A 13,144-nucleotide genomic window follows, 5' to 3' on the forward strand; every position below is an offset into this window, starting at 1 on the left:
CGTGACAACCGATGGTAGATAACTTTTTCTCTGCTTCGTCCGGCCACCCCTGCAGCCTCTTCGTCTCCTCTGTATGTCTGCAGGGATGTCTGATTTCTCAGCGTGGTGGGAAGCAGGGCAGCGGTGCATAGAGTCCCGTAGTCCGAGGAGCTGGTTGTGCCTATAAACAGTGGGACTCCCGGAGTCGTGGACAAAGGGGTCTCCCCTTGCAGCATCAAAAAGTGCCGAACCTAGCAGAAGGCTCAGCACTAAAGTCCCAAAACTTGGCTTCTTCAGTGCACATAAGTTCGGAATACCCGAATAGGTATTCACCAATATAAAAACAACACTGTAAAGAACAGAAAGTACGAAAAGAAAGGACAGAGCCAAGGTGATCGGCTGCTGCCTGCGCAGCGCCATCTTGCAAAGGGAGTGGTGGCCTAGTGGTTAAAGCAGTGCGTTTCAGGGGTCAGCCTGGCTCAGAATCCAGAGACAATCGGGTTTGCATCAACAGGTCAATCAAAAAACAGAACGCTGGAACAAAACTCACTATTGGCTCGTAAATGATCTGGCATTGATGTCTGATCTGAAGGCAGAATATATACTGACCATTGCAGGTGGATCAGATGAACAGGTAATGAGAAACAGGGTGGAGCTAAGCAGGTGTATGCAATGGGTGATCAGACCAGGCATCAGTGCCTAGATCCAGACTGAACAAAAACTGAGACAGAGGCAGAACATAAACCATAATGGAAATCAAACAAGAAAGAACCCAAAACATAAACTAAACTAAGACAGACCCTCAAACTATGACACATTTAGATAATCTCAGCGTAGGTAATAGCCAGAAATCTAGTTTCTACAGGATTGAGATCATTGTACCTGAGAGTTTCCAGTTTGCAGTTTGGACTCTCCAGTCCAGCAGAGAGAAGCTTCACTCCTGAATCCTGCAAATCGTTGTTACTCAGGTCCAGTTCTCTAAGTCTGGAGGACTGGGAGCTGAGAACTGAGGAAAGAGCTTCACAACTTCTCTCTGAGAGGTTACAGCCACTGAGTCTGAGGAGACATGAAATAAACATCTGGTATAATATTATAAACTAATAAAAACAGGAATTGATATGTACCTCATTAGCAGATTTCTTACTACCAAAAACATAAGTAGCAACAATCTGTGTCCTTACAGAGCTTTGTTGGAGGCTTTAACCACTGGCAGCAGCTTCAGAAGAACCTCCTCTGAAGCAGAGAATTTCTTCAGGTCAAACACATCCAGATCTTCTGCTGATGACACTAAGATGAAGATCAGAGTTGACCACTGAGCAGGAGACAGTTTATCTGTGGAGAGACTTCCTGATCTTAGAGACTGTTGGATCTCCTCCACTAGAGAACGATCCTTCAGTTCATTCAGACAGTGGAACAGATTGATGCTTTTCTCTGCAGACACATTCTCACTGATCTTCTTCTTGATGTACTGAACTGTTTCCTGATTGGTATGTGAGCTACTTCCTGTCTGTGTCAGCAGACCTTGTAGGAGTCTCTGATTGGTCTGCAGTGAAAATCCCAGGAGGAACCGGAGGAACAAGTCCAGGTGTCCATTTGGACTCTGTAAGGCCTGATCAACAGCTGTCTGGTGAAGAGACTTTGGTTCAGACTTCTTAGATACTTTTTCTGTTTCTTCCATTAGGTTGACACCAGAGGCGATGAAGGTCAGATGAACATGAAAAGCAGCCAGAAACTCCTGAACACTCAGATGGACGAAGCAGAACACCTTGTCCTGGTACAGCCCTCTCTCCTCTATAAAGATCTGAGTAAACACTCCTGAGTACACTGAGGCTGCTCTGATATCGATACCACACTCTTTCAGGTCTGATTCATAGAAGATCAGGTTTCCTTTCTGCAGCTGATCAAAAGCCAGTTTTCCCAGAGACTCAATCATCTTCCTGCTCTCTGGACTCCAGAGTTGATCTGTTTCAGCTCCTCCATCATACTTGACTTTCTTCACTTTGGTCTGAATCACCAGGAAGTGGATGTACATCTCAGTCAGGGTGCTGGGCAGCTCTCCTCCCTCTCTGGTCTCCAACACATCCTCCAGAACCGTAGCAGTGATCCAGCAGAAGACTGGGATGTGGCACATGATGTGGAGACTTCTTGATGTCTTCATGTGGGAGATGATCCTCCTGGCCTGCTTCTCATCTCTGAATCTCTTCCTGAAGTACTCCTCCTTCTGTGGGTCAGTGAACCCTCTGACCTCTGTCACCATGCCAACACACTCAGGAGGGATCTGATTGGCTGCTGCAGGTCGTGTGGTTATCCAGAGGAGAGCAGAGGGAAGCAGTTTCCCCCTGATGAGGTTTGTCAGCAGAACATCCACTGAGGTGGACTCTGTAGCATCAGTCAGGATCTCCTGGTTCTGGAAGTCCAGAGAAAGTCGACTCTCATCCAGACCATCAAAGATGAACAGAACCTGGAAGTGTTCAAAGCTGCAGATTCCTTTGGTTTCAGTAAAGAAGTGATGAACAAGGTCCACCAAGCTGAACTTTTTCTCTTTCAGCACATTCAGCTCTCTGAAGGTGAATGGAAATATGAAGTGGATGTTCTGGTGGGCTTTGTCTTCAGCCCAGTCCAGAGTGAACTTCTGGGTTAAGACTGTTTTCCCAATGCCAGCCACTCCCTTTGTCATCACTGTTCTGATTGGTTGATCTCTTCCAGGTGGGACTTTAAAGATGTCTTCTTGTCTGATGGTTGTTTCTGGTCTGTGTGGTTTCCTGGATGCTGTTTCAATCTGTCTGACCTCATGTTCATCATTGACCTCTCCAGTCCCTCCCTCTGTGATGTAGAGCTCTGTGTAGATCTGGTTCAGAAGCGTTGGACTTCCTGCTTTTGCGATCCCCTCAAACACACACTGGAACTTTTTCTTCAGACCAGATTTAAGTTTATGTTGAAAAACTGCAACAGGTTGTTCTGAATTAACACAAAAAGTGACATTAGGAAGGAAACTGTTAGATATAACATGAAGCCAAAAGTTGTTGGAGCTGTTGAAAGCTGTTATTGTGGAAAATAACAGATAATTCATAGGCATTGTGTAGGTCACACATGTGACATACATAGATATGGGGAATTGGACTGATAAAGGAAATGATCAGTTGTCTCCTGGCAGCACATATACTTGGATAAACTTGGACTATATGCTATTCAGCAGTCTGGCAGATACTACCTATGTGGTGACCACTTTCTATTTGCACAACGAGAGGAGCCAGAGGAGGAGCTTGGCTTCTATAAAGACTTGTGTTAACAGCATTCTGGGCTTAAACTTCCTCATTCCTTTTATTGTGTTGATACCTGTTAACAGAGCCTCAGTATTTATCTGCACTATTTCTCAGTTTTTTTTTAGAATAAAATGTTAAAGTATGAAATTCTGTTTCGAGAGTCATTTCCTACAAAAGAAGTTATTCAATGTGTGACTGCTTCTCTGAGGTAAAAGTACTTGACAGGGTAAAGAGGCATTTAACTGCTGCAACCACTAAAGACAGGTACCCACCCCCATTGAAGATTTTTCTTCCTGGTACATCTGATTCAATTGTCAATACGGTGAGCAGGCAAAGTGTTTCGCCCCAGTGGAGGCACATCTCTGCCTTCCACAGTCGCATGTGCCCAAGGATCTAGTGTCCGCCAAGTACATTTTTATCAACCATTACTGTAATGTTCTGTTTCATGTTGTTGTTTTGGTTAAGTTAGCTTTCCTGCCTTAGGGTTTATTTCTGTTTCTTGTTTTGTATTTTGTTGGATTTATGTTTAGCCTGTTAACTGTTTTAGTTAGCTGGTTTCCTTTATTAGTTTTTATCATAGCTTGTGTTCTGTTCAGTCTTAGCTTTGTTTTCTATCTTGGGTTTGGTCTTTATGGTTATTTTGGCTCTGTAGTTGTCCATCTTAGTTTCTTTTTTTTTTTTTCCAGTGTCCTGTCTAGCAATGTGGCAATAAGAATTGATGTCTTAATGCCAAATAGAGCTCGACAGATTTTGCTTTTACAAGTGGAGCAAACAGCTTTCGCCATAATGCTCCGCTTGATTTGTGCATGTAAATAGCTTTATTGTGATTCCTGCAGGGAGAATTTCAAATTATATGAACATTACAATGGGAGAGTAAAGTAAGAACAGGAAGAGAAAAAAAAGAAAGAGAAGAGGTGAAAGAAAGAAGAGATAAAAGGAAGAGAATGATAAAATGTCCTCTGTCTGCTCCATCACCTGGAAAGAGACACAAAAAGAACAGCACAACCAACAGACATAAAGCAACAGATACAATCGTGTAACACCTTGATACCATTGCTAAATCATATGTATTATTATTCGTGAACAAGACCCCAAGATACTTGAACTCCTCCACTAGGGGCATCACATCCTCCCCAACCCGGAGGAGGCACTCTACCCTTTTCCGGTTCAAGACCATGGTCTCGGATTTGGAGGCACTGATTTTCATCCCGGCCGCTTCGCATCTATGGTCACGAGCTTTTGGTCATGACCAAAAGAACGAGATCCCGGATACAAGCGGCTGAAATGAGTTTTCTCCGTAGTGTGTCTGGGCTCTCCCTTAGAGATAGGGTGAGGAGCTCAGTCATCCGGGGAGGACTCAGAGTAGAGCCGCTGCTCCGCCACTTTGAGAGGAGCCAGTTGGAGGTGGCTCGGGCATCTGGTCAGGATGCCTCCTGGACGCCTCCCTGGTGAGGTGTTCCGGGCACGTCCCACCGGGAGGAGGCCCAGGGGAAGACCCAGGACACGCTGGAGGGACTATGTCTCTCTGCGGGGAACGCCTTGGGATTCCTCCTGAGGAGCTGGCCCAAGTGGCCGGGGAGAGGGACGTCTGGGCCTCCCTACTGAAGCTGCTACCCCCGCCACCCGACCCCGGATAAGCGGAAGAAGACGGACGGACGGACGGACGGACGGATGTATTATTATTTAAGCTGACATGTCCTTATATAGGACATTTTTGACCAATCTGTATAATCTGACCCAATCTGTATAATATGATTGAACTTGATTTTGTAAAGTGCCTTGAGATGACATGTTTCATGATTTGACGCTATATAAATAAAATTGAATTGAATTGAATGTGTAGTGTGATACCTTAAAAAAGAAAGTGAAAGAAAATAAATAAATAAATTATAGGCTGTTTCTGTCTCATCAGCCTCTCAGTCACTACCCTGTCACTCTCCTTCTCCAGTCACCATCCAATCAGCTTCAGTTTAATTCCAGTCACTTTCCTTCCCCTGATTAGCTCCACCAATTCCAGTAATTAGTTTCATTCCGTTCACCTGCTCACTCCCCTACTTATACCTGCCTCTATCCCGTGCACTCTGTCAGATCATTGTTTTTCCATCCTTATCGGTGAGTCTTGTGGAATGTATTAACTTTGATCCGTTTCTTACACTTTTATGAAGGTTTAACATGGTTTTATATGCTTTTAAGACAGCTGGCAGAAAGCTTCAAAACCACGCCAATTGGTATGAAGACTGGATTATGCAGACAGGTTCCAAGTCTCCTTTCTGCTGTGCACCTGGTTCTGCTGCCTCCGTGCTTTGCTTCTGACCTTCTTGCCAGTTCCTGCCTTCACCATCCTCCTGCTTCTGCTCAGTACGGACTCTTGGTTCCTTCCTCCACTATCCACAAGCTTCAATAATCTGTTAAAACTTACTCTGTTGTGGTTGTGTTCGGGTTCAGAAAACAAAGCATGACAGTTTTGGGGTTGCGGTCAGCAGCTTGCAAGCAATGACCGGAAGACCCAGCACAGCGGGCAGCCAAAGAAGCAGCTCCATATAGGGTAGAGGTAGTGTTAAGGTGTAGACCTGATTGTGCAACAGTGTGTCATTCGCTCATGTAACTCTGTGAGACCCTCCCCTTTGAAGTTAATAAAAGGAGCCTGCAGAAGGAATATGACAGAGTTGTTGGCTCGCCGGTGCTGGCTGGTGCAACTTCTCTCCCTTTGCAAAGGCGAAACTTCAATTCTGTTCCTTGTTTTTATTGCACTTTTGAACTAAGACCTGCACACGACTTAACGGACCCGGGGAAGCAAGAAGGCTTAAACAGTCTTGTCCAGAATTCCCTGTTCTCTGTTTGTTTGCCTATTTAACTGACCACTGCTTGAGTTGATTCTGCCTGCCTGTTTCCTGATAAGACCAATCTTTGGATTTTTGAGTTGGCCTGTCCCCTGTTTTTGTAGATAGTTTCATCTGTGACTGCTTTTTGTTATTTTTGGTTATTGGACGTATTCTTCCCCTTTTTGGCCTGATGCCCGTTTTTGTTTTTGCATTTTGTAAATAAACAATCTTTCACCTAACCTCTGCTTGTCAGGAATCAGACATACTTTAATAATCCCCAGGAGGAAATTGTTGAAATCGTTGGCCGAATTCTGGGTCCCTCTGTCTCTGGTTCATGACAATTACGCCATTACATTATTTTCCACTTCAACCTAATTGATGGTCCATTTTGCGTGCTATAGGCAAAGTCGAAGAATTTTTTTCTGCTGAGCTGGGAGGTAGTCAGGAGGATGTGTTTCTGCATGGTCCTATTAAGTTGGCCCAACCTCCACACCACGGCCATCCTCCTGATTTTGCTACTTGCTCTCATGCCCTGACCACTTCTGCTGTTGTTTTTCCTGCAGGTGGGCAGTTTCGCCGCTGTCGGAGACTTGCTCCTCCTTCACTTTAACCACCTGTGGTTGCCAAGCACACACATAGTGGCTGCCTTGTTAAACCACCTAAGCAGTACTACTAGTGTTTTTTGTTTTTGCAATATGGTTTAGTTGAAGATGGTCATACTTTTTGTTGTATTATTTGCCATTCTGTCTTCAGGGGGGCTGTGGGGTGGACACATGTACATTTCACACCAGAATGCAAAGACTCATTGTGAAGGAAGAGGACCAGAAGTGGGGACGAGTTGGGCAAAAAGACTTTACCAAGAAAGTTTTGCTGCAACTTTGATTCATTGATTGTTTTTGTCCCAATAAAATTGAAACACCACATACTTTGTTTTTCTTCTTTTGCCAACTTCCACAATAGCACTTTTGTTCTAGAGGCCACAGAGAAGACAACGTCACAGTCAAGCGCTCCCAAGAAATGTTTTTTTTCCTTTTTAAATATCTCCAGTGGCTATGTTAGCTCTTGAGTAAGGTTTTGTATTTTTGGAGGCAAAGAAATGGTTCAAAATAAGTGCAAATATGTAAGAGAGAAAATAATGTTTGCTGTACATTAAGACTCATTGATAGGTATCTAAATGTTTTCATAAAGAACTGAACGAAAGTCTGGTTACCTCTGATTTAAGCCTGTTTGCTGTCCCTATAGATTACTTAGAGTTCCTTTATTGTATGGAAAAGAAAATATTTTTTTGTCAAAAACGCAACATTAAAGCTGCCTCCCTAAAAAAATGGGACATTAAATTGGCTCTGGTTTAGAATCCAGTAACTGTTCAAAGTTGTTCGGAAGCCCCCAGCTGAGATAATTTCTCTGGTTTCGAAAGCTCCAAAACCTCTTATAAGTAAGGGACACGTTAAGGTGACGCATCCACCTGTTAGCTAAGATGTGCTAGCATATTAAATATACTGTGGGAAAAAACATCTAAATAAGTTGCATAAGGACATATATGACTGTGTGTGAGTTCAACAATGACTGGTATGTGAAAATCAAACCAATTTCTGGAGTGCCCCACTGCCTGTCACAATGAGGCGTAACCACAAACAAGTCAATTTAAGACTAAAGTTTTGACAACCAAAAAAAAGTAAACTGACAGTTGGGAGCATTTTATAGGATTTTTTTCCCAAAGCTCATTCTCTTTACATTTTTTCAAACACACAAGTAAATGAAATATCTACTGGAACTTTAATAAACATCTTAATTATAATAAAATGCAATGAATATGGTGTGGTTTGCTACAGGAAGATCTTTGACAAAATGCATAACAGCTAGAAGAAATTTAGCACGCTTGAGGAAAGGATTTAAGTAAGCTGAAGTGAACATTGAACACACTGCCTTTCCAGATAACAGGCAGTAATTCTTTTCTGGCTGAAATAAATTAACAAATGTGTTGCAAACATGCTCTGCTATCTAACACTAGGGGTGGACGATATGAAGAAAATCTAATATAACGATATCTTTGGGCTATATCGCGATACACGATATATATCACGATATGTTCAAATAACCTTGAATAGCAAATGTTTTTAGCCAAATAGTGCCCTAAAGTTGCATTGGCATATCTCATATTAACGTGTCAAGTTTTTTTTTTTGCTTGAAAATATTATTGCAAAATATAAATTAATTTAAAATGTTATATTTTAGCCATTTTTTAACCACAGCTGCACATAAAAGCTTTTCACAAATTACAATATTGTCACATTATGTCTCTTTCATGGTCAACACTGGACCTTAAAAAACAGAACATCCCAGTGGCCAAAAGGAACACCAAGGAAAAATCTGACACAAAATAAACCTGAAATTAAAAAAAGCTGTTATTTTGTGCTTAAGACATATAAATCTGTATAATAAAAATGTGACAATCCCAAAAACAAAAGCTTGTATTGTGACTATAAAATCAACTGACCAGTCGCAGCTACATATTCAGAGCATCTCAAAAATATCTCCGTTGCTCTTTAGGTGCTGGGAAATTTTAAACAAACGTTTTTTTCTGTCATATGGGATTTAGCAAAACAAGACGCCAGTTTCAACAGCTTTACGGCTGGTTTAATTGAAGTTTCCTCCGGTGTTTGGGGGGGGGGGGGGGGGGGGGTGGTCGACATGCGGAGTTTACAAGAGTTGCAATGGATGACCTTTTAGGTGGAACCACTGAGCTCTATTATACACTGGAGTGCTAATCGCCCGCTGTTAGAACGAGTCGCTTTGAAGCCACCAGCCGCCATATTGGTACTCCCTATTTTCCCCAGTATCTAGGGAATATGTGCGCTACAGCATCGAACGCGGATTTTCTCATGTTCAGGGGGGGCTTAAAACTTTTAAAATGTCAAATGCCATATACTTTTATGTTATGTTCTAAAACTATCAAGTAGGGGAGACAGGGTATGGTTGTAACATGGGGAGAGTTGTAACACCACCAGTTCCACCAATCAGGGATAATATAGGAGTCACATGATCATTTCAGTGTTTACCCGCTTCCTCCCCAATCCCATATTGTGATTGTCAAGGCTGGAAACAGGCACATGCAGATACTAAGGAGAAAACACGGATTTTGAGGTAAGAAAGTAATTTTTTTGAAAACCATGACTATATTTTGTTTAGTATTTATACTGTTGCAGATAAAACCATATTTCTAACATTAAATGAAAGTGTAATTTCTCAGGCAAAATGTGATGCATTTTCCTGTGCTAATATCAAACCGCTATGCTACTACAGCTAGCTAAACATGGCTGACAAGGTTGGGGTGGGTTGTAACACATCTTTAAAAAGTGTTACAACCATCCCCTTACATACAACTAAGAACATTTTGATTTTGATAATTTTACAGAATGCCTAGGTAGTGGATACGAAAGACTGTTAGAGGTGTGCCTGCATATGTTTTAAAAAAGGAAGAGGAAGCAAAAATGTAAGGAAGAGTTTCTTTGCAAAGAATAAAGGCAACCAAAAGAGGAAGGAAAGAAAGCCTGCCAAGAAAATGTTAAAAGCCAATGCTGAGGATTCTGAGACCTCAGACGATGAATATTTTTGTGTTGTCTGTATGGAGCCATTTGGCAACTCAAAGCCACAGGAAGTGTGGGTAAAATGTGCCCTATGCAGTCTCTGGGCCCACCAAGCCTGCACTCCTGGGCTACCATCATTCATCACTCTGATTAAGGATACACACACATAGACACAAACACAAGCACACGCACACACACATTGACATTGGTTTTTGTTAGACCTACATGTTTGTTCAGTGTTCATTAAGTATACATTATATATGTTAAGGAAGTTTGTTCTAGTAGAATAATTTACACACATGCACACACACAGAGTATATTTGAGTTATGGTCAGTCACAGAGAGAGAGAGACATTGTTCTTGTATTGTTCTTTTAATTCAGTAAACCTCTTTTTGAAGCATATCACATGGTGTGGCCTCTGTTTTTGCTTCTTTTGTCTAATTGTTACAACTTATCCCAGCAGGTGTTCCAACCTACCCCAGTAGTGGGGTAGGTTGTAACAAAGGAACACCATGTATTTGACATGAACTCATGAAGTCTGTGATATTCTTGTGTAACCAGGTTCTGATCAACCTCCAACATGTACCTGTAAAAAAAATAACCTCAAGGTCTGGGATCACTACTTAAATACTTTGAGCAATGTCCTGGTCCGAGGGATTAAAGATGAAATAGATATCAAATGAACTAGCACTTAATAATCATTTAGTCTTTGGCTGTCGATGATTATTGACTTCACACAGAGAAATGAAAACACAACTGCACTTTAACTCTTTTGAAGAAAAAAAATTATTATTTTCCAATGTCCAACAATAAATGAGACACGGTCACTTACTGATCCAAAATGTCAGATAATAATGATGACATATATTCTGGCCAGAAAAAAAAATAAAGCAAACGAACAAACAAAAGTACCTGTTTAAATTTTGCTGCAGCAATAGTCAATTTAGTTTAGTTGTGCACAACCCAATACCTATTTTGAGCTCAGTAAAAAAAAATGTAATCCGATATTATCCTCCAACACTACAAGAGGAAAACAAAAAAAAAAATCCTCATTTGATGAGACAGTAAAGATGAAATTTCAAACTCAGGCCTGAAGTTCAGAGTCCAGCCCGCTGTCCATCACGCTCTCTCTCTCTCTCCTGCTATGGTCGCCGGAATGGAAACACACCACTCCTCCGTCGTACCCACTGTCTCGCTCACAGTCCGCCACTCAATCTCTCAGTAGCCATTAACTATGTTAACAGAAAAAAAGTTTTCAGACGCCGCCATCAAAAGAAAGAACAAAATAATTCACTCTTCGGGATATTATTCTCTTCTTCTTTCAGAGCTACGCTGTCGCTGTTTCTCCCTCCACAACAGGTTCAGAAAGAGAACAAAAAAAAAAAAACAGCGCTGCACAGTTTTTTTTGTTGTTTTTTTTACGTTTAGATCAAACTACAACTCTAAAGTCAGCACAACAATGAAATTTAACATTTGGCCACATATGTCTTAACTAATAATTTGTATAAAATGAAACAGTTTTAGCAACTACATTGACATCAACACACGACCCACACTTCTAGAAGTAGTCAGTACAGCAGCCATTAAGATGGTGCCCCTCCTTTCAACTGTATGCGAACAGCAGTCTTTAAAACTTGTACAGGATAAAAGTTAGGAATAATCATGATATTTGAGCTTACCTATGTTAACAGAAAAAAAGTTTTCAGAAGCCGCCATCAAAAGAAAGAACAAAATAATTCACTCTTCGGGATATTATTCTCTTCTTCTTTCAGAGCTACGCTGTCGCTGTTTCTCCCTCCACAACAGGTTCAGAAAGAACACCAGCGCCGCACAGTGGCCACCTAGTAGGCATTACCGCAAAATGTTTACCACTGCTGAAAAGTGTTGAGAATTAGAATTAATTAACACAAAGTGGCTTAACCTGAACTATTGGTGTCTGATTTATAAGGTGAACATAGAAAACTCATACTTTATGTTGTGACAATTATTGATCACAATATCATACTATCCCTACTTAAGTTTTCTTTTTTTCTTTCTTTCTCCAGATTTAGGGTGGGTTACACTTGCAGAGGTTTGAATTGGTGCAATTTGTAGTAAACAAATGTGGGTATTTTGTATAAAAGTTTGAAAACTCTAGCTCAAATATTCTGTGAGTTAAAGGTGCTGGAGCAAAAAGTGTTACAACCATACCCGGTCTCCCAGTCATGTGCTGAAATATTTAGCATTTTATTAATTTAAATATATATATATATATATATATATATATATATATATATATATATATATATATATATATATATTAGTGCTGTCAGTTAAACGCGTTATTAACGGCGTTAACGTAAACCCATTTTAACGGCGACAATTTTTTTGCTTCAGAAAAGGAATGCTTGGCTGTTGTATGGGCTGTAGAGAAATGGCGACATGTTGCAGAAGGAACTGAATTCATTGTACATACAGATCATGAAGCGTTTCTGTGGACGTTTAACTGTCCCAAAAGGGCTCCATAACTTTGTTCCAGATGCTCTATTCTGAGCAGTATCTGATGCTAGCTTTGCAGTTGTGGCTATGGCTGCTTCTAAATTGGGTACAGATTAACCTTTGTCGTTGGCGGACATTAGAACAGCCCAGGAGAACAACTCTGATCTCCTTGATATGATCCAGGCTGCTACTGCTAACAGACCTACAGTAATAGAATGGGGTTCTATAAAATCCAGGAGGTATGGTACAGGAAGTCAATCAATTAGGACGATGGCGAGAAGTTCCAACTAGACCTGCCTAAACCCCTGATTTCCCAATTCTTATGCTACTTCCATGATCACCCTCTGAGTGGACATCTGGGAAGGTTAAAAATGTTGCATAGGCTTTTGGAGGTAGCTTGGTGGCCCTCAATCAGTAAGCATGTGTGGTCCTATGTAAAGACTTGTACTACATGCCAAGCCTATTAACATAAAAACCAAAAACCAGCTGGGTTAATGCAGCCTACTTCAATCAATAAGCTGTGGGAAAAAATGGAGTTTATCTAATGAGACCACTACCACATAGCAAAAAAGGTAACAAATATCTTCTGCTCATCATTGATTATTTCAACAAGTGGGTGGAGATGTTTCCTTGAAAGATAGCACAACATCGAAAATAACTTGCAGAACTTTGGGAGTGACTAAAAAATGTACCACCAGTTATCATGCGCAGGCCAACCTTACTGAAAGACCTTCTTCGTGGGTGAGCATCACATCAAATGAGACCAGTGAATCCAGGAGTTCTGGTTGGCCATCAATTCTGTTCAGCACGAGACAACGGGGAGCTCACTGGCTGAGCTTATGTTTTATTGCTATCTTAAGGCCGCCTGAGAGAGAATCATTAGCCATCCACCTAGTCCCCAGCAGTCACCCTATAAGCTATATGAAAGGCACAAAGAATGGCAGAACAAGTTAGACGGAGAGAAGGGATGAACCAGGTCAGAGAAGCCAAGTATTATAATTATAGAAGTGTACA

At 41.4% G+C, this 13,144-nt stretch overlaps 1 protein-coding gene across 1 annotated transcript in view; it reads right to left on the minus strand.

Annotated features, from left to right (window-relative positions):
• Window positions 1-797: 797 nt before the first annotated feature.
• LOC118557025 (protein NLRC3-like) overlaps window positions 798-13,144 on the minus strand; it is a 38,593-nt gene continuing 26,246 nt past the window's right edge. The window contains exons 6-7 of the mRNA XM_036125894.1: window positions 1,161-2,922; window positions 798-1,035 (exon numbers count right to left, since the gene is read on the minus strand). Coding sequence (XP_035981787.1) covers window positions 798-1,035; window positions 1,161-2,922 — 2,000 coding nt within the window. The remainder of the gene's footprint in view (window positions 1,036-1,160; window positions 2,923-13,144) is intronic.

Source organism: Fundulus heteroclitus, chromosome 22, assembly GCF_011125445.2.
Source record: "Fundulus heteroclitus isolate FHET01 chromosome 22, MU-UCD_Fhet_4.1, whole genome shotgun sequence".
NCBI classification, from domain to species: Eukaryota; Metazoa; Chordata; class Actinopteri; order Cyprinodontiformes; family Fundulidae; genus Fundulus; species Fundulus heteroclitus.